Source organism: Chrysochloris asiatica, unplaced genomic scaffold, assembly GCF_000296735.1.
Source record: "Chrysochloris asiatica unplaced genomic scaffold, ChrAsi1.0 scaffold00066, whole genome shotgun sequence".
NCBI lineage: Eukaryota > Metazoa > Chordata > Mammalia > Afrosoricida > Chrysochloridae > Chrysochloris > Chrysochloris asiatica.
This window is the reverse complement of record NW_006408584.1, coordinates 15,527,319-15,549,485: the sequence shown is the minus strand read 5'-3', so window position 1 is coordinate 15,549,485 and position 22,167 is coordinate 15,527,319. Positions and strand designations below refer to the sequence as shown.

General features: G+C 34.7%; 1 protein-coding gene across 1 annotated transcript in view; it reads left to right on the top strand.

The window, feature by feature from the left end:
- Positions 1-22,167, top strand: part of TLL1 (tolloid-like 1) — a 390,737-nt gene that overhangs the window by 250,371 nt on the left and 118,199 nt on the right. The window contains exons 10-12 of the mRNA XM_006864538.1: positions 11,267-11,369; positions 13,610-13,726; positions 15,005-15,150. Coding sequence (XP_006864600.1) covers positions 11,267-11,369; positions 13,610-13,726; positions 15,005-15,150 — 366 coding nt within the window. The remainder of the gene's footprint in view (positions 1-11,266; positions 11,370-13,609; positions 13,727-15,004; positions 15,151-22,167) is intronic.

Sequence of the window (22,167 nt, the reverse complement as noted above, 5' to 3'; positions counted from 1 at the left end):
TTACTACTACGCAGCACATAACAACAAGAATAAACTTTAACATACTGATATTTCTGTAAAACTTTAAAGTTTTAAGTTTATGTTTGTCTGTTTCCCTACATGTAAATTCTATTATTGCCTTATTTTGTATTTGTTTTCAAGGTTTACATTTGTGAGGGACATCTGAATATATACTATGAAAATAATAAAATATGATATGATTTTGAGGGGATCATTCTGTTTGAGGTTCATTCAGCTTTTTGTATGCCTATCTCCTCATCTTTTATGACATTAGGTAATTTTTCTTTCAACAGCTCTTGAAATTTTTTCTCTATGCTTTTTATTGTCTCTTCCTGTTCTGGTCACCTGCACATTTTCCCTCTTTTTGGTGTCCCTTATAACTTTTAGGTTTTCTTTATACTTTTTCATTCCTTTTTCTTGACTGTTCTTCTAGCATAGTAGTGTTGAAAGATTTATCTTCAAGCTCACTACTTTGGGCTTCTGTTACTTCAGATCTACCTTTTTGTCCTTTCAAAGTATTGCCTGTTTCTGAGATCTTAGCATTAATCGCCTAGATTTCTAATTGTAGGTTTTGTATTGTTTCAAAACTTGCATTTATTTTTTCAATTTGTTCTTATAGAGTGTTTCTGAATTCTTCTAAAGTTTTTTTTTTTCCATTCTCCTTGCTTTCCTTTATCTTTCTGTCACTCCTTGAAGGTACCTACATATCATTCTTTTGAATTCTTTTCCAGATAGTTCCATTATCTTTCTATCATCTGAAATGTTTTCTTACTCTGCATCTTGGTCATTTATTTGAACCATTCTGTTTTGTTTCTTCGTGTTAGCTAAATCTGTCTGTTATGTCTGGAGCATTGTACTGTTGCCATATTATTATTAAATTGATGAGTATATGTTGGTATGTCTGTAGGCGCTCATCAGTTGTCTCCTGTGCTTGTAGTTAAAGAACGGAAGTGTATGCACTAGTCTCCATTTACCATTCACTCAGTTTAAGGTGGGTTGTTTATTGTTGGCTGCTGTCAATCATTGATCAGATGGTATAGGAGCTGATATTGGCTCTTTCCCAGTGGGTGAAGCTGCAGAGGGTGCAATTGTGGCTGTGCTGTATGGGCACAGCTGCTGTCTCCTGTCAGTTGAGAAACAGGAGGACGCCTCCTTCCACCTGAAACACACACAAGAAAGCAAAACAGAACAAAAAATCAACCGACAGTGGGAAGGGAAAATAATGGAGAAAAAAAAAAGGCAGCAACCAGAAAAAGAATATAATTTTAAAAAGATTAAAAAGGGACAGGAAAATGAAAATATAGAAGAGAAAAATATGAAAATTAATAAAAGTTAGAAACAAGAAAAATGTTACAAAAACCAAGGAAAGAAGAGATGAAAAGAGAAAGAGAGCAGACAGTAGTAAAGAAAGATTAAAAGGAAAAGAAAAAATAGAAGAGGAATAGTGGAAATAAGAAACAGAAGAAAAGAAGGAAAAATAAAAGTGAAGATAGAAAGGATAAAATTCAAGTGAATGAAAAGAGATGAAGAAGTAAACACAAAATGAACCAACTAAGGTAAAATCAAAAGTGAAAAAATCCAGTGCAGCTGTTGGACCAGGAAAGCAGAAAACTCTGGGGGGATCCTGTCAGCTAAGATGCTCAGGAAATGGTGGGGGATGGATGTGAACACCGAGGTCCTGGTCTTAAATGTATTTGCTGTAGACCTAGGTGTTTTCTATGTTCAGGATACTCAATCCAGAAGTAGTTTGTGGATGCCCTTTATTGAACTGGTTTCAGTATGTTAGGTCACAGGAAACTGGGAGCTGGTTGAATGGCTAGATGCTGTAGGATAAGCACTTTGAACTGCAAGGCTGGTGGTTCGAACTTACCAACCACTCCTCAGAAACAATATAGAGTTGCTGTGGGTTTGAGCCAACTCAGTGGCACTTAACCACAACAATGCTGGCCTGGTGCTCTGTGGATTCTGTAGGTCTGGAGCTCAGCCTGCCTGAATCTAGCATCAAAGTGGCACAACTGGCACGACTGCCATGTCCACAACAACATGGTTCCAAAATCCAGGAGAGCAGGGTCTATGCTGGTGGTGGATGAGGTAGGGAGCGGGAGACAACTGTAGTCACCAGAGAAGTGTGGGGAAAAAATAAATTACACTTTTCCTATTACCTATGTGAATCTGCTCTGGTGGTGGTGGTTATATAAGTGCCGTGGAGTAGGAACCGACTCATAGCAACCCTGTACAGGGTTTCCCAGGCTGTAAATCTTTACAGGAGCAGAAAGCCTCATCTTCCTCCCACAGAGCAGCTGGTAGATTCAAACTGCTGACCTTGAGGTTTGCAGGCCAATTTGTAACCACTACACTACCAGAGCTCTACCAGGCCACATTCTGCCTCTGAAGCTGCTCAAAAAGTTCATGATGGTGGCGCTGCATTTGGCCAGTTGTTCACCAGCCAGTCTCCCTCTCTCACTGTCCCTGCTCATCTTCCCTCCCAGCAAGCACTCAATCCATTTCTCTAAACTTTCTCTGAAGTTAAAGTTTCTAGGATTTTCCTCTGTTTCTGGTATCTTCATTGTGGTGCTGTGTGTTAATGTGTTAGAATGCCAGGCTGGCGGTTCAAGCTCACCAGCCACTCCTTGAAAATCCTATACAGGGTCACTATGGGTCACAACCAACTTGATGGCACTTTACAACAAACAACAACAATGTCTTTATTGTAGAGGCTCCATGTATTGCATCTGTGTAGTCCACCATCTTGCCAGACATTTTAGTCAATACTTTTTTAACTGTGCTGATATAAGTTTTTTGATTATGTTTGTCCCTGGAGACTTGCAGTCATTCAGTCCCTTCAACTGTTGATCTGCCTTTCTTCAACATTTTTACTTTGAATTATAAAAACAAAATCTGTAATAGGCAAATTCAATAGCAATTGTATCAATTTAATTTTGTTATATATCCAAGACTCCTAGCAGATTATAAGAAATCCTAGAATTGTTCTTGCATTTCCATCCACCCCATTTTTCAAGAAAGCTGTGGTTAATTTCAAATGACTATTCTTACTATCCATTAGAAAGAAAACATTCATGTAATTGTACTGTGTAGTTTTTATTTTATTATTCTATTCAAACATGTAACATATTTACATAAACAAACAAAATATAAGGTCATCAAATATTTTCAAAGAACTTTTGATCTCTAATTGAACTATGGATTCTACTAGAAAATTTAGTCTAAAGCATGATTTTATTTTAACAGTCAGAACACCAAGATTTTACTTTGGAAATGAATCTTTATTACATTTTCTGCTTGTAAAAGACTGTTTTATATTAAATTCAGGCCAGTTTTGTTCTTCCATGGTGCTTGGCATTTAAAATAGAAGATTAAAAACAAGATAAACTTTTCTGCTTGATATTATCCCTCTTCAAAGTACATGTATATGTGTTTTTCAGTTATTCAACATTGACTATTTGTTAGATATCAACCACATTGTTTTTAACTTATGATGGAATTTAATACTATGCATCTTTTCAGTTTAGCTGACTTTTTTTTCTCAGCAAGAAGTAAGTGAAAGCAATTTGCAGACCACTATAAAACTTCATTTTAAATGCAGCAGGGAAGCCACAAGATAATACTTGGCATCTGTTTTGGCTTTTATTCTAATTCTACAATGTCTACTATAATAAATAATTTTTTACATGAACATATAGAGTAGAAACCTTATATATTCTATAGGGATAATGTAAAGGTAGAATGAAAATATATGAGAAAGTGGTAGCATGTATCTACCATGCAAGTAAAGTTTTACTAAAAGTAATACAGAAATGGCTGCAAGCATACATTGACAGAGAACTTCTAGAGGTTCAAGCCAGATTCAGAAGAGGCAATGTAACAGGGGTTATCATTGCTGATAGCCAATTGATCTTGGCTGAAATACCAGAAAGATGTTTACTTGTGCTTTATTGACTGCACAAAAACTTTGATTGTGTGGATCATGACAAGCTATGGGCAACAATGAGAAGTGTGAGTATTCCTGAACACTTAATTGTACTCATGAGGAACCTGTACATATACCAAGAGGCAGTTGCTTGAACAAAACAAGGGAAGACAGAATTGTTTAAAATTAGGAAAAGTGTCCATCAGGGTTGCATTCTTTCGCGATACTTATGCAATTTGTATGCTGAACAAATAAACTGAGAAGCTGTATTGTACGAAGAAAAATGTGGCATCAGGATTGGAGGAAGGCTCGTTAACAAGCTGTGATATGCTGATAATACAACCTTGCTTGCTGAAAGCCAATAGGACATAAAATATTTACTGATGAAGATCAAAGACCACAGCCTTAGGAATGGGTTGCACCTCAATGTAAAGAAAACAAAAGTCCTCAGCACTGGACCAATAAATAGCAGCCATATAAATGGAGAAAAGATTGAAGTTGTCAAAGACTTCATTTTGCTGGGATCAACCATAAACACTCAAGGAATCAACAGTTAGGAAATCAAATGGTGTATTGTATTGGGCATCTCTGCTGCACAACACCTCTTTAAAGTGTTGAAGAGCAAAAATGTCAGTTTGAGGACTAAGGTGGGCCTGATGCAAGCCATGATATTTTCAATAACCTCATATACATGTGAAAGTTGGATAGTGAATAAGGAAGACCATAGAAGAATTGATGCATATGAGTTATAATGTTGGAGAATATTGAAAGCACGTGGGCTACCAAAAGAACAAATAGATCTGTGCTGCAAGAAATACAGTCACAGTGCTCCTTGGAAGCCAGGATGGCCAGATTTCATTTTTCATAATTTGGACATATTGTGATTAGGGATGAGTCACTGGGGAAGGATATCAGGTTTGGTAAAGTGGAAGGTTGGAGAAGAGGAAAGAACCCCCAACGAGATGGATTGGCAGAATGGTAGCATCATTGAGCTCAAATGTAGCAATGATTGTGAGGTTGGCCCAGGATTGGGCAGTGTTTCATTCTGTTGTGCATAAGGACGCTATGGATTGGTCCTGACTTGAGGGCACCTAACAACATACATAAAGTAAAACACAGAGTTAAGGGGAAAAGCTAGGAATTATTTACCAAATAAATATATCCTAAAAATAATAGATGTTTCATTTGTGTTCAGACATAAAAAAAAATTATAATGGAAACTTCTTAAAAAATAATTTTAAAATTAAAGCATTTTGTTAACCAATTAGTGAGAAGTATTAAAAAGAAAAAAACATGGGTACTATCTGGTTGGATGTTTTAGAAAATTTTTAACTATTTCTTGAGAATATTTACAAGGATAAAGTTAGGCAAAAGGGAAAGAAGTCAAAGAAACAGAACAGACAATAATAAATGTGAAATGTAAACAAGACAGAAGACGTGAGAAATTCTGTTAAACAAAACTAAATTATACTACAGCTTAATTGTATTACAATAAAAAAGTATTTTCTTGTCTTTTGTAGACTTTTTCTTTTTTAATTAAGAAAGTAAATGTTTGGAAATGTTTAGAAACTGAAACGGAAATAGTTGAATTCAATATGTTCTTGTTGTTCAGTGCCATCAGGTGCCTCTGATTCATAGCGACACTATGTGCAACAGAACAAAACACTGCCCTGTCCTATGCCATCCTCATAATTGATAAGTTGAGCCAATTGCTGCTGCCATCATGCAAATCCATTATACTGGGGGTATTCCTCTGTTTACCTAACCTTACACTTTACCGAGCATAATGTCCTTCTCCATGGACTGTCTCCTCTAGATAATATGGCTGAAGACTGAGAGACTAAGTCTTGCCATTCTATCAAATAAGGAGCATTCTGGCTGTACTTCTTCCATGACAGATGTGTTTGTTCTGGTAGTTCATGTACTTTTAATATTCTGCAACAACTCAAAAGCATGAATTCTTCTATGGTCTTCCTTATTAAATGCCCAACTTTCATATGCATGGGACTATTAAAAATACCTTGTATTGATTCAGGCACACTTTAGTCCTCAAAGTGATCTCTATGCTTTTGAACACTTTAAAGAGGTTTCCTGCAGCAGATTTGTGTAATACAATATGTTGTTTGATTTCTTGACTGCTGTTTCAATGAGTGTTGTTTGTGGAGCCAAATAAAATGAAATCTATGACAGCTTCAAACATGTCTCCATTTATTATGATGTTATTTATTAATCTAGTTGTAAGGATTTTTGTTGTTTTATATTGCGGTTCAATCCATACTGAAAGCTGTGGTCTTTGAACTTCATTAGTGACTATTTAAATTCCTTTTCCCTTGCAGCAAGCAAAGTTGTATCATCTACATATTGTAGGTTGTTACTGTGTCTTCCTTCAATCCTGATGCCACATTCTTCTTCATATATTCCAGCTTCTCAGATTACTTGCTCAGCACTCAGATTTACTCAGTATGGTAAAAGAATATGACCCTGGCACACAACTCTCCTCATTTTAAACCATTCGATACCCCTGTTGTTAGTTGTTGTTAAGTGCCATTGAGTCACTACCAATTCACAGTGACCCTATGCACAACAGAAGGAAATACTGCCCAATCCAGGGCCTACTTCACAATTGTTATTGTATCAGTATCCCCAGTTCTGTTCAAATGACTCCTTCTTAGTATATGTACAGGTTTCTCATGAGCAAAATTAAGTGTTCTGGAATACCCATTCTTCTTCTTGTTATCTATAGCTTTTCATGATCCACATAGTTGAAAGCCTTTGCATTGTCAATAAAGCACAAGTAAGCATTTTTCTGGTATTTTCTGCTCTCAGGCACAATCCATTTGATGCCAACAATGATATCCCTAGTTCCATGTCCTCTTTTGAATCCAGCTTCAGTTTCTTGCAATTCCCTGTCAATGTACTTTTGCAACTGTTTCTCCATTATCTTCAGCAAAATTTTAATTGCATGTGATATTAATGATAATGTTTGATGACTTATACATTCCATTGGGCTACCTCTGTTTGGACTGGGCACACATATGGATCCAAAATTGTTCACACAACAGTCTTACAAATTTCTTTGCATAGATGAATGAGTTCCTCCACTGCTTCATCAGTTGTGTTTTTAAGATTTCAATTTGTACTCCATTAACTCCTGAAGTCTTCCTTTTCACTACTGTTTCTAATTCAGTAATTATCAATATATCTTGATTGTATGTTTGGTCAATTTCAGACTGAATAGTTTTTATAGAATTCTTCAGTTTCATCATCACTGGCTTTAATGGTTGGTGTGTTAATTGGGTAATAGTGTTATTGACTGGTCTTTCTTATAGGTGTGTGAATATTGATTTATCATGGATAGCTTTGTAGTTCAAGACAGATCTTGAAATGTTTTTGATGATGAATACAGCACATTGCTTTTGAATTGGTTGTTCCAACCATATGACTATCAGAATCAAAATAGCCAGTAACAGTCCATTTCAGCTCATTGGTGCCTAATATATCAATCCTTATGCATTCTTTTCATTTTTTTTTTTTCTATCATGCATTCCATGTTCAAATTATTAATGGATGTTTGCAACTGTTCCTCCTTATTTTGAGTTTTGTTCCATCAGCAAAAGAAGATCCAGTCATGTCATCATAGTAAACTCTACTTTGAAGATGGAGCTCTGCCTCAGTCATATTTTGAGTACCTTCCAACCTCAAGTGCTCATCTTCTATATCTGATACTATTCTGTTGCTATTCATAGTGTTCATTTTCTGGTATTATATCTGAAATGTTTTGCTATTATTCATGTTGTTTGCAATGGCTAAACATTCAAAAGTGGTCTTTCTCTCCTTCTACGTAGTCTTACTAGTCTGGAAGCGCCCCTGAAATGTGTCTATCAAGGTGACTCTACTGATATTTAAAATACTGGTATAATGGCTTCCAGCATCACAGCAAAACATTAACTACCATAGTACGCCAAACTGACAGACAAGTGGTGGAGTGGTGAATTAGTGATTCCTTTTCAAGATACAATTGACTTTCATTGCACTTTGATAAATTCTTAATTTCTAAATATGTAATAAAAAAGTGAGTAAAATATATGTTTATATATGTTTGTGTGTGTGTGTGTATAGATAGATAGATAGATAGATAGATAGATAGATAGATATAGATATCCACCACCCATCTTGTCAGTTTGTCATACTGTGGTGGCTTGTGAGTTGCTATGATTCTGGAAGCTATGCCATGGGTAATACCAGCAGGGTCACCCATGGTGGACAGGTTTCAGATGAGCTATATAACTCAACCTTCTGGAATTTGTTTCGGAATTCTCCTGCTTTTTTCTTAAGATAATTCGAGAATAATTCTCATAAAACATAACTTTTTTATTTCTGATTTATAGACCTTACTTTCAAAAAATTAATTCTTATTTGATTTCTGTTTCTTTATCTTTTAAATTTCTACATAGATAGAGACTAATGAGCAATCACTTATCTGAGAAACTAAAATTCATTTTGAAAATCATTCTTAAATTTTTAAAAAAATCTCATTCTAACTCTAGAGAATTCAAAGAGGATTAAGATTCACAACTCTAAAAATTTTTTAAAAACTCATTCTAACTCTAGAGAATTCAACGAGGATTAAGATTCACAACTTTAAAAAATAAAATGAAATTAATTATGGAGTATTTTTACTATAAAGCCTAATTTGTAACAATATCCAAAGAACACTTTTGTAACAAAACAAAAAGCTGAACGTAACAGAACTTTTTTAAGGAATCACAAGATTGAAAATATAATCAATCCTTAATCTTTATACAAAACACACACACACATAAAAACCCACATATCGTTACTTTCCTAAGTACAATATTTAACTGAAAAGAAAGTAACAAATTATGGGAAACCAATACTTATATCTTTCTCCTGAATGAAAAAATTGTACAATTGACAATATCTCTCATGCTATCTTTATATGCTGTTATTGTTAGGTACCATCCAGTCAATGCCAATTCATAGCGACCTTATGCACAACAGAACAAAACACTGCCTTTATTGCAGTTAAGTGTTCTGGACTATGCATTCTTTACAACGTTATCCATAGTTTGTCATGATACATACAGTCGAATGCCTTTTTGTAGTCATTAAAGCCCAAGTAAACCTTTTTCTTATATTCTTTGCTTTTAGGCATGATCGTTCCAATGCTAGCAGTGTTCTCTTGTGAATCCAGCTTTAATATTTGGCAGTTTCCTGTGAATTTACAGCTGCAGTCATTTTTTAATTATTTTCACCAAAATTTTACCTGCATGTGATGTTAATGATATTTTTTTGATGATTTACACTTTCCCTTGGTCGCCATTTTTTTGGAATGAATACAAATAAGGATCTCTTCCAAATTTCTTGGTATGGACCAGTAACCCCATAGAGTGCTGCATCAGTTTGTTGAAACATTTCAATCAGTATCTTGTCAATTTCTGGAGCCTTGTTTTTTCTCCAGTGACTTTAGTGTAGTTTGTATTACTTCAGTATCATTGATTCTTAAACATATGCTATATCTTGAAATGATTGTGCATCAACCAGTTTTTCTCAGTATAATGACATTGTGAGTTACTTCCATCTTCTTTTTTAAAACTTTTTTATTGTGAATTTTGCGAAGGTGTGCAGAACAGATCTTTCATTTTACATTAAAAAATTCATACATATTTTGTTTCATCTCACTGATTTCAATCCCATTATTGTAACATAATTTACTCTATTTACTCCTTGTGTCTCCTATTTCCATTCCTCAATCTTTCCTAATACTTCTGAACTTATTACTTGGTTAAATTCTGCCCATTTTATCTCAAATGTTGATTCTTCTAAGGTCTGTGTTACTCAGTAGTGTTATTTTCCTGTAGCCCTGTCTATTGTTTTGCTGAAATTTGGGCCACAGGGGTGTGTTCAGTTTCAGTCTTGAAGGGTGACTGAAGGTCATAGTCTCAGGGAATCCACCAGTCTCTATCCAACTAGGAAACCTAGTCTTTTTAATGATTTTGAGATTTGCTCCATTATTTTTCTCCCAGTTTATCCATGGCCTTCTAGTTTGTACTGGTAGCCAGACATGTCTAGTTCTTCTGGGCTCACGGTCATGGAGACTGATATCCACATGGTCTATTTAGTCCATTGGACTAATTATATTCGTGCATTTTTGATTTTCATCACTTCTCTTTCCTCCCGACAGAGAGAACCCTAAAATGTCACCTTAGATGGCCAGTGACTAATCCCAGTGGCTATTCACCAAAGCAGGATGCAGAATATTGCCTTTGTCTTCTATCTTCTTTTGAGGCTTCCTATACTTGATGGCACTTTACAACAACAACAAATATCATTCAATGAGTCCTGGTGTGGTGCTGTGGGTTAATGCACCAGACTGCAAAGCCATTTGAACTGCAAGGTCGGTGGATCAAGCTCAGCAGCTGCTCCTCGGAAACCCTATACAGGGTCACTATGGGTCGGAACTGACTTAACGGCATATAACAACAACAACAACAATATCATTCACGGAGTTCTGGTGTGGCGCTGTGGGTTAATGTGCTAGACTGCAAAGTCATTTGAACCAGAAGGTCAGCAGTTCATACCAGCCGCTCCTCAGAAACCTTATACAGGGTCACTATGGGTTCGAACCGACTCGATGGCACTTAACAACAACAACAACATACCAGTCAATGTATTACCAATAGACCTGCTTCCTCTTTTCTTCCAGTTCTTTTAGTGTCTCTATACTCAAAATCAAGTTTTACAGTCTCTTCTGACATCTGTTGTGGTCTTTTATTTCTTTATTATATTTGTAATAACCTTCCTGATTACAGTTATATGGATACATTCTAAGTCTAGGTGTATATTTAAAGCATTTCAATATATACAATGATATTAGGTACTTGGAATACAACACATGGTGGTTATTTTCAACATAAGTATAGATGTCTGACTGGTCTTTGAAAAGAACTGTTAAAAAGAAGACATAAAAATAATCAGAGTTTATAATGGCTTATGTTAGCACAATTATAAATAAACTATTTGAAGATTTATGATTATTTCACAATTATTGAAATTAACTTTTCATAATCACATGTTAATGACTAATATGTTCATCTATTCAAGTATTAATACTGTGCTTCTATACTGTTAAAAATGAATGAGAAACAGAAAATATTATTTTGAGGTATTTTTTATTAAGAAAAATTAATTGGAAAATGCTAATATAAAAATAAGAAAACCTATCCATGAATCCATTCTCACTATAATTCTGGGTTCTTTTCTCCAAGGAATAAAATAATAATTTTTTTTTTTCTTCTGTGTCATGTTGTTTGGCAGATTGTTTTAAATTTTACCACAATGGATCTGTATAAGAGTAGCTTGTGCTGGTATGACTACATTGAAGTAAGAGATGGGTACTGGAGAAAATCTCCACTCCTTGGTAAGAGATTATTTGCTTTCTTATGTGACTCCAAATGTATACTTCTCTCTCTACAGACAATCCATTCTTTCAAGAACAATCTTTTAAGTAAAAATGTGTTACCAGCATTATATTCATTTCTAAATTACTTTTCATCCATAGTAAAAATGTTATAAAAATAGATAAAATATAATTATGTAACTGATTTAATACTAGCATTCCACAGAACAATGAATTGAAGAGTAGACTGTTAGACCTGAACTAAATGATTGCGAATAGTTCTGTCCTGTATTCTGCTTATAGCAATTCCTCACAATATGTCCTCTTTTCTCATTTAAAAATTGTGTCTTTGATAAGCAAACCAGATAAATTCTGTGTGTGCATTTTTGTTAGTTTTGTTGCTTATGCAACAGTAGAGTGTGAGGTGTTAGGTACATGGTAGTAGCTGACTTCCTGTGACAAGTACATTAGCTCCTACTATAGATGTCACATTTTTGCTACTCAAAGAGTTGTTTGTAGTCTGGGTTATAAACTGTAGTTCAGAGTTATTGCACAGGAATGTCTGCTGCCAATGTTTAACCACAGTTAAACCACTCCATTAAATCTCATGAGATAGTTTACTGTTCCTCTCTGGTTTAACCTAAAGGTGAGAGCTGTTTTGAGCATGTAAGCATCTTCTCTGTTTTGAGATTGTAAGCATCTCCTCTACATTGATCATGGCTTTTCATTATATTTAGAATTTGATTCACTCAGTGGATTTGTATACCATGCAGTTATTTTTCTTTACATTAAAAACCTACTGAATGGATACTATCGCATTAAAAGTACAGCATTTGTAGTATCCAAGAGACACCAGGACTCCTGTTTAAAACTAAGGAAGAAAATCATTTTATAAATTTGATGTCTAATTGAGGAAAATATACTCTTGAACTTTTCGTTTCTTGCCTACAATATATATGTTCATTACAAGAAAATATTTTATTAAATTATAAATCAAAGCCTATATTTTTAAAAGACAATTCTGAAATTCAGGTACACATTAGGATTTTAGAAGCAATGCTCTATGCTACATCTCCCTAACTTACTTGGAATAGTCTAGTAAGAATAGTCTAGTAAGACCTGAAGGTCGTTATTGAATTCGGCCAGACGAAAAAGTTGAGGTTAGGGCTGAGTGTATATACACAATAAACAAGTTGTTGTTGTTGGTGGCAGTGTGTCCTGGAGTGGGTTCCGACTCACAGCGACCCTACATAGCATTTCCAAGTCTGTAAATCTTTACTGCAAAGCTGCTGCACAAGACCTTTTTAAAGTGCTGAAGAACAAAGATGTCAGCTTGAGGACTAAGGTGCGCCTGACCCAAGCCATGATATTTTCAATAACATTATATGCATGCAAAAGCTGAACAGTGAATAAGGAAGACCAAGGCCATAGAAGAATTGATACTTTTGAGTTATGGTGTTGGAGGAGAATACTGAAAATGCCATGGGCTTCCAAAAGAACCAACAGATCTGTGTTGGAAGAAGTGCAGCCTGAGTGTTCCTTGGAGGCCAAGATGGCCAAACTTCGTCTCTCATACTTCAGATATATTGTCAGGAGGCACCAGTCACTGGAGATGGATATTATGTTTGGTAAGGTGGAGGGTCAGAGAAAAAGAGGAAGACCCCCAGCGAGATAGATTGGCAAAGTGGCAGCATCAATAGGCTTAAGCGTGGCAACAATAGTGAGGTTAGCCCAGGATCAGGCAATGTTTTGTTCTGTTGTACATAGAGTTGCTGAGTCAGTATCGACTCGATGGCACCTAACAACAACAAACCTTTATGGGAGCGGAAAGCCTCATCTTTTTCCTGTGGAACAGCTGGTAGTTTTGAACTGCTAAGTTACTAACCTACCTTTGACTAGACGGGCAATTGGAACCAGTTTCTCCTAATGTCATTCACTTATCTTTTTTTTTTATACAACTTGGTATATTTGTAAAATGTATTTTACAAATATGTTTTTGACCAGTTTCTATTTCCATATCAGTTGTTTAGTCTGAGGATAAAAATGTTCAAATTCTTCATAAAGAGATATGAAGAGTTTATTTACTCAGTTTTATTTGATAAATATTAAAGCATAAACAAGGCTCTAGTAAGTGGGATGAATATATGAATCAAATGGGCTTTTCACATATATCATGTATAGCTATTATAGAATAATCTAGTGGAATAGTCCTAAAAAACAGAGTCATTTTTAGGAAACTATCTTTATTCCTTTTTTATTAGGTAGATTTTGTGGAGACAAATTACCTGAAGTTCTTACTTCTTCAGATAGCAGACTGTGGATTGAGTTTCGTAGCAGCAGTAATTGGGTAGGAAAAGGTTTTGCAGCTATCTATGAAGGTAAGTCACATTTAATTTTAGATCCTAGTTCATAATAGATATATTCACAGAAATTTCTTCTCATTTAATTTCATTAGAAAAATGTTGCAATTAGAATGCTTCTGGAAACTGCCTTATGATATTTACATGGTTGAGTTTAATAAGGATATTCAGTAAATTGAAATTTAAATAATGACTTCTTTTCTGATATCAGTGATATATTACCATATAAATGTACTCAAGGATGGTGTAGAAAAAATAAAATGAAATCCTAAATGGCATAAGAGTTCTTTTATTTCAGTTTACTTTCAATTTAATATCAACATATTATGAAGAAGTTATAACTTCTTTTTACTGATTTTGTTTCATTTGGTCTCTCTACAGCTGAAATATTTTGTTGTACAGAAGCTGTACAGAAGCAGTTATGCATATTTCTGGAGCATGCTTTGTGTAAATAAGAGAGTCAGTGTTCAAGTGCTAACATATCAGATGCTTTCTTCTATATGTATCTTAAACAATAAATTGGCATTGTGCTCCCTGGTTTAAAAAAAAAAATACAAAGAGCAGCTCCTTTCTTGCCAAGTTGTGAGTTAAGAAGACCCCACTTTCTTCTGTTTACTTCAAAAGTGTAGGTAATTTAGACAAGAACAGATTTTTGCTTCCATGAAACTTTCATAAAGTAAGCATTTTGTTATAAAAATTCATTATGAAACAGTGAAGAGGATAATGTGGATGGAGCAACAAATGTTGACTCCACAAAGACTGAGTGAGCTCTATGGATGGTGAAGCTTCTCTCGTGATAAGCTATTTTTCCTGAGGTTAATAGATTGAAGGAAATTCAGGGACTCAAGAACAGAGTCACATGGAAGAAAATTACAAAATTCTTAAAAGTTTTTCAAAGTTGAAAAATAAAGTCTTTTTGTCCTCATTATTTTTCCTTTTTGTAAAGATGTAAAATAGTTGTGATTAAAAAGCGTATATTCCTTTGAAAATAATAGCTGGTATTTATACCTAAGTGAATAGGTGTTTTACCATCGAAGTATTTACAACAGTATAACCAGCTTTGGAGCCCTGGTGCAGTGCTGTAGGATAAGCACTGGCCTGCTGACCACTGAGTTAGTGATACAGGGTCACAATGAGGGCATTCCACAACAACAACAACCAGCTAACTTTGCTTTTTATAGCCAGATCTGTTTTCAGGCAGCTATAGAAATTGAATTAAATATTGCCTTAGGAACGAATGAAAAGGAAATGGCATGTCAAGGTTTGTTTATATTTATTTACTTTTGCTTTCCTCAGCAATCTGTGGAGGTGAGATACGTAAAAATGAAGGCCAGATCCAGTCTCCTAATTATCCTGATGACTATAGACCTATGAAAGAATGTGTGTGGAAAATAACAGTGTCTGAGGACTACTATGTTGGATTGACCTTTCAGGCCTTTGAGGTAAAGTCTTTTAGGCGAGTTTCACAGAGCATATCCTCAATATGACAGTGGCGTTTAAAGGGATCCTCTCTACGGAATGGAACAGAAAATCTGTCTTTTAATCAGTAGAGAAGCAAAGGACATTCTATAAAATGTAAAATCAAGAGCTAAAGGGTTTCTTTCTTTCTTCTTTTCCTCTTTTTGCAGATGTTTTCAAGAAGATTAAAGTGAGTTTACATTATCTGTACTATTTGAATTGGAATGTTTGAAGTACTAACAATGGTTTCTTTTGACAAATGTACAAGTTTGTTTCACAAGACTGCTTGAAAGGTCCATTAAATAACAGAACTTTTATTTCTCTCCTAAACCAAGAGGTTAAAGGGTAGACATTCTTTTTTAGGTAGGAGAAGAATACATTTTTCATCTTTTTTAGTATTACTCAGAAAATTGCTTATATCAAAAATATAAATTTAAGTGTTCTTTGGAATATTTTCACTTCATTAGAAATATTTGTCAAGAAGGAAATAAGCACCAATGTTGCTTTATTAGAAAAAAGGTCAGTAAACTTCCAAAACCCAGTAAGAATTCTGGATCATTGTCAGAATTTCAAACTACCATGCTACATAATGGACCTTTTTTTTTTTTTTTAATTTGGAGGAATTGAGTTAGGATCAAACACCAAGAGATGGAGGGAGGGGTGGGAAAGGTGACATTGGTCTGAAACTATAGAAAATGTTTAAATCAATAACACCATCTAGAAATTAAGAATCTAAAGTGAGTGTGTTAGAATAATAAGATTGTGGGGGTAGGTCCGGACATGGGTCAGAATTCACATGCCATTTTTTGGAGATCCTTTGCTTTTTCATTGCTTGAAAAGTTGATTCTTGTTCAAGTGATCAGAAGACAGTAGAGAGACCATGCCCTACCAGAATTCACTTGCCAGTGAGTGCAATATTCAAGTCTGCCTTTCTGTCCCCATAGCATAGCAGAAGCACCAGGGAACAACAGGCGTTGCCCATAAGCTTAGAGAATTTCACACCTCTGCCACTAGGCCTATCCAATTTTGCTCTGTGGTACTTGTCTATATCCCCTCCTATTAGCTATTTAATTTTCCAGGCCTATTTCCTTTTATCATGAAAAAATTAATCAATTTTTCTTTGATCATGCATATGTTGTATTTTATGCTGCTGAGCATTATTAGAAACCTTGGTTCTGATATTACTTGGTTTACATATACATTTTATTATTTTAATGGACCATTGTTCAAATGGGGGGGTCCTAGTGTGGTGCTACAGTATAATCACTGAATTGCTAGCCACAAAATTGGCAGTTCAAATCAATGAGCCCATCCTCAGAAACCCTGTACAGGCAGGGTCTCTAGGACTTAGAACTGAATCAAGGACATTTAACAACAACAATGTTTAAATAGATCAGTTTATTGGTCTTCTTTCTCTTCCTCAGAAATATAAATTCACTCCCACATAATTCCATTTACTATTAATTCCCCTTTACTTCTAGATCTTTGTGCCTCTTTCATTTCATTCAGATAACTGGTTTATAATCACCTTCTTACAAAGACCTTGCCTGAGATCTTGATTTAAAATAAGTTTATACCTACTTTAGTCTCTAACCCATCACTTTGCTTGATTTTAGTTCATTGAACTTAACCACTACTGGAATTGATATTGTGAATCTATTTGTTTGCATGTTTATTGTCAATTTATGTATCATCACTAGAACATGATCATCAAAGGTTAGGGGTCTTATCTGCTTGTTGTTCACTGTATTTCCATACTAGTACATGCTCTACTAATATTTAATAATGTAAAGGAAGAATAATAATATGTGAAGAAATATATGGTTGGATAGTTATAAGTTATCATATCCTTTCTTTATCAAGAAGAGTCCTGGTGGCAATGCATGATGAGCACTGGATTGCTAATCACAGGTTGTCAGGTCAAACCCGTAAGTCACATCAAGGGAGAAAGATGAGTTTTTCTGCTCCGTTCAAGGTTTACAACTTTGAAAACCTAATATAGGGTTGCTATAAATTGGAATTGACTTGACTGACAATGGGTTTTTTGGGTTGGATCTTTATCAAAATTATTGTGTTTCCATACATAGAGAGACAAGCTTGATAGTAAAGTGCCTTAGATTATGGAAGACCTGATACGTTGTGTGGTGAATTTACACTATTGTTCCTGTTACTAAGTGCCTCCGACTAAGTTCTGACTCATAGCGACTAGGAGCAACTGATAGGTTTAAACTTCCGACCTTGCAGTTAGCAGTCCAGTGCTTATTATAAAATGTCACACCAGGACTCCACTAGGAAACTTGAGTCCTAATTATAAAGAAATTAAGAGGAGACAAGGAATTTAGATATATCCTAACATGCTATCTGAATTTTCCACTTAAGGAAAATGAGGCTATACCATTCCCCTACACCAGTACTCCATATATATATATGATGATCCCATATGTATTAGCATAGAGCTGTACTTAATAAGGCTTTAATGGCTCATTTTTCAGAAGTAGATCACCAGCACTTTGTTCTAAGACACCTCTAGAAATACTCAAACCTCCAACTTTTTGGTTAGCAGCAAAGGGCATTACATTTTTGCACTTTCCAAATACTGTAAAGAAGCATCTAGTGCTACTATTTGAGAGATTCAAGTATATAGAAATATAGAAGAGAAAACTGAAAATAACAACTTCAATGAAATGTCAATAAAGCTGGAAAGAAGTGAAATAAACACAGAGCTTACTTATATTTAAATTGAATTCCCCAAATATATATATAATTTTTATTTTAGCATTTACTTCTGTGAAAGTATATATACTGTTATTAAGTGCCATCAAATTAATTCCAACTCATAGTAACCCTGTATAGGGTTTCTGAGGAGTGGCTGGTGAGCTTGAACCACTTACCTTGTGGTCCAGCACATTAACCCACAGTGCCACACCAGGACTTCATATATACATATATATTAAGTTTGAGGTGATGTCAGGATTTCTACACTTTCTAATCTGGTGATACTTTTCTTACGAAAACAAGAAATGTATTAAAGTATCATTACTACATTTTAAACTTAGTTCAAATATGTTTTTCTTGGTATTTGGTAGATAGTCTGACTGAAAGTAATCCTTCAATTTCTTTAATTATCTTATAGTAGTTTAAGATACACTAGGCTTTGTTAATGAGTTAAATAGCCAAAATAGGAAGAAATTAATTAATTAACATTTCATTTAGTTAACCTATTTGCAATGTACTATTTTGGGGTGTTTGGCTAAGAATTTTTGGTGTTATTGTTAATTTCTTTAGAGTCAGTTCCAACTCAAAGCAACCCTGTATAGTGTTCCCAAGGAGCAACTGGTGGAATTTTGAACCACTGACCTTGAGGTTCAAACTGACATTACAAACCAGTGCTGTGTTGATTAATAACTAAAAGAGAGAAAAATAAGTAGTTTCTATGAATTTGGTTTAGACTATAATTCTACTCTGAAAGATTAGGACTTATTTGTTTAAATAAAATTGACAAATGACATGCATTCATGATGAGTGGCGCTGGAATTAAAACCAATTCCTTGAACTGTGCGTTTAAGCATCAAAATGCAGATAGCAAACAGAGGCATCAGTATTCTGTCTTGAAGCATTTGGTGCTTTCCCTTTATAATTATCTTTATTTGCACAATTGAGAGTCCTGGTATGGTGCTGTTGGATAAGCACTAAACTGCTAACCATAAGGTTGGCAGATCAAAACTACCAGCCACTCCTTGGAAACCCTATACAGACTCACTGTGAGTTGAAAGTGACTCAACGGCACTTAACAACTACAAATCATTAATTGTTGAATTTTATTCTCCACTGTTTACAATAAATGTTTATTGCCTGGCCGTAGCAGGTTTTCAAATGAAAACTATTTGTGTCATGAAGGAGAAAAAAAATGAAGTGGCAGTATTTAAATAAACAGTGCACGTGAAACTAAACCTAACCTAGTCCGTGACTTCAGTTATTTTCACATGGTTATACATATATATTTACTATCTTCCCATTTTTATGTTATAATTGTCATATTTTTATATTGTTGTTGTTAAGTGCCTTAGAGTCGGTTCCGACCCATAGCAACCCTGTATAGGGTTTCCAAGGCTGTAAATCTTTACAGGAGCAGAAAGCCTCATCTTTCTCCCATGGAACAGCTGGCTGTTTCGAACTGCTGACCTTGAGATTCGCAGTCCAATTTTTGTAACCGCTACACTACCGCAGTTCCTTGTTTTTTTTTGTTAGTTAACGATTAAATAGTATCGTATATTGATTACGGTGATAATGTTAAAAATAATGATCTATGTCAGTCTTTTCTCCTTTTGGTTCAAAATTACTTTTGTTGGTAGTGTCTTTTACTAGACATTACTGCATTTTGGTCATTTTTAAAGTAAATTTCATTTTTAATGATGAAAGATAAATTGCATTGCTTTTATTAGTCATACCCCCTAGCATTTTCTCCAAAGCAAAATGGTTTTAGCATTCTTTCAAGTGCAAGCAATGTTAGATTACCATACATAAAAATTTTACCATTTATTTAATTAATTGCATTTGTTATATTTTTTTGGTGCTCTGGTAGTGCAGTGTTTAAAAGTTGGGCTGCTAACCTCAGGGTCAGCAGTTCGAAACTACCAGCTATTCTGCAGGAGAAAGATGAGGCTTTCTGCTCCCATAAAGATGTATAGCCTCAGACACCCCGTACAGGGTTTCTGTGAGTCAGAACCAATTCCACAGCATTCAAATGCCACCACCAATTATATTTTGACTATGAAAGTCATGGGATAGTTTTTATTGAAACTTTTTTAGTTTCAGTAAAAGTTTTTGAAAAAAATCGTAGGTTTTCAGTTTTTTTTTTTTTTACAAATAACTAGGCCCTGCAGGAGATACTCTTTAGAATGTTATATTTGTTAGTGAATGTGTTTATAAATGAAAGCAAAGCATGTGAATAAGCCTAGTCCTAAACCTGGGTCTAATCCCTCCCTCCAGTCTGGCTCTGCTTCAGTATAACAGTGCTCACCCAGACATGCCTACTACAGAACTCTCCCTATCGGGGTTGCAGTTTTATCTTGAATGATTGACCACTTTAGATTTGGTTTATTTGATATTGGGCCTTGCTAAAGTGATATCATACTTACCTATTCTATGGTTACTCTCTAACCTGTACCTTTATTGTTGTTGTCACATGTCGTCAAGTCAGTTCTACTCATAGCAACCCTGTATAGGGTTTTGAGGATTGCCTGGTGGGTTTGAACCACCTATCGTCCGATTAGCAAACCAGTACATATCTTATAGCCCCACACCAGGACTCTAATATTACATTTCACTTAATGATGAAATGTAATATTTATCACTCTGGTAAATCTTTCACTGGTTTGTCTTTTGCTTTCTTTATGTATTTGGATCTACTTCCAAAATCATTTTAATATGTTTCTTGAAAAAATAAAACAATGCTTTGAGCTGCTATCACCTTTATTTAATTCTTTATATTCACCATTGTTTTTTGTTAAGTGTCTTCAAGTCGGTCTGGCTCATAGCAACCCTGTATAGTGTTTCCTAGGAGTGGCTGGTGTTTTTGAACCGGTAACCTTGCAGATGGCAGTCCGTTGCTTATTCTACAATGCTACACTAGGACTCCAAACATAAATAAGGATTTTATTGGCATTATGTTAAGTTTGCCACATTTATATGTGGTTTATGCTCTGATTACCTTGAAGTATGTAATAAATCAGCAGCATCATTATCAAAACATATTTATTATGTGTGTAATTATGCAGGATGTTACATTCGGCTCTCAGCTCTATGAACTGTATCCAGGCTTTAACTTAAGATGAAAGTGCGTTTTCCTTTTTGTTTTTATAAATCATTCACTTTAATATTCTCTTTCTCATGTTGATTAATGTTAATGAGATATCATAAGACTCATCTACATTTTAGCTTCAACTATGTTTACTTCTGTTGATTCTGTGTATCAGTTGATGCAGTGATTTGACATAGCTGGAGAATAAGTTATATAGATGTAAAAGTAACTCAGACTTTGATTTGAGCTCACTTTTATAAATTCTACATCACTGGAGTAGATGTAAGGTAATTATTATTCACTGTCAAAGAGCTATTCTGAAGTACAATGCTATCAGTGATAGGTTAATATTCATACACATAAAAGGCAAATTAATTATTTAGACTATTATTTAATCTACACATGAATGCCAAAGATAAAGGAATTGAAGATTGTATGAACTGCAATCTGAAGTTGATCAGGCATACACTCAGGATGCATTTATAATGATTGGTGATTGGGACACAAAGGTTGGGCAAAAAAAAGTATCAAAAGTTGCTAAAGTTTGCAAGATAGAATTTTCCAAGATAAGTAAGTTATTCATCGGAAATACTTTTTCAACAACACAAAGGTTAACCATACATATGAACTTCATCCGTTGGTTATCACAGGAGTAAACTTGACTACTGTGGAAAGGAATAGTGAGGAAGTTCATTATTATCAGTTAACAAAGTCAGGAGCTTACTGTAGAACATAACATCAATTCCTCATATACAAGTTCAAGTTCAAGCTAAAGAAAATGAAAGCAAATCTAAGAGGTCTTCTCAATAATAGATTTTATACACTAAACATTAATGACTGAATATCAGAGATGTGGGTTGACATCAAGGATATTATACAAGAAGAAAGTAACAGCCCATTTTGAAAAGATCTTTAAAAAATGAAAAGACAAAACACTTGGGAAGAGATCCTTAAACTTGATCTTCAGCGAATAGTAACTCAAGCTAACAGAATAAATGATGTGGCAAAAGAGCCAAACAGAGGATTCAAAGGGCAACTTGAGAAGACACTGTGAAGTATTATAATGAAATATGCAAAGACTTTGAGTTAGAAAACCAAAAGGGAAATATCTGATCAGCATTTCTTAAACTGGGGGAAGTGGAGAAAATAGTCAAGCCTTGAGGTGTAGTATTGAAAGAATCTTACAGGCAAAAAAAAAAAA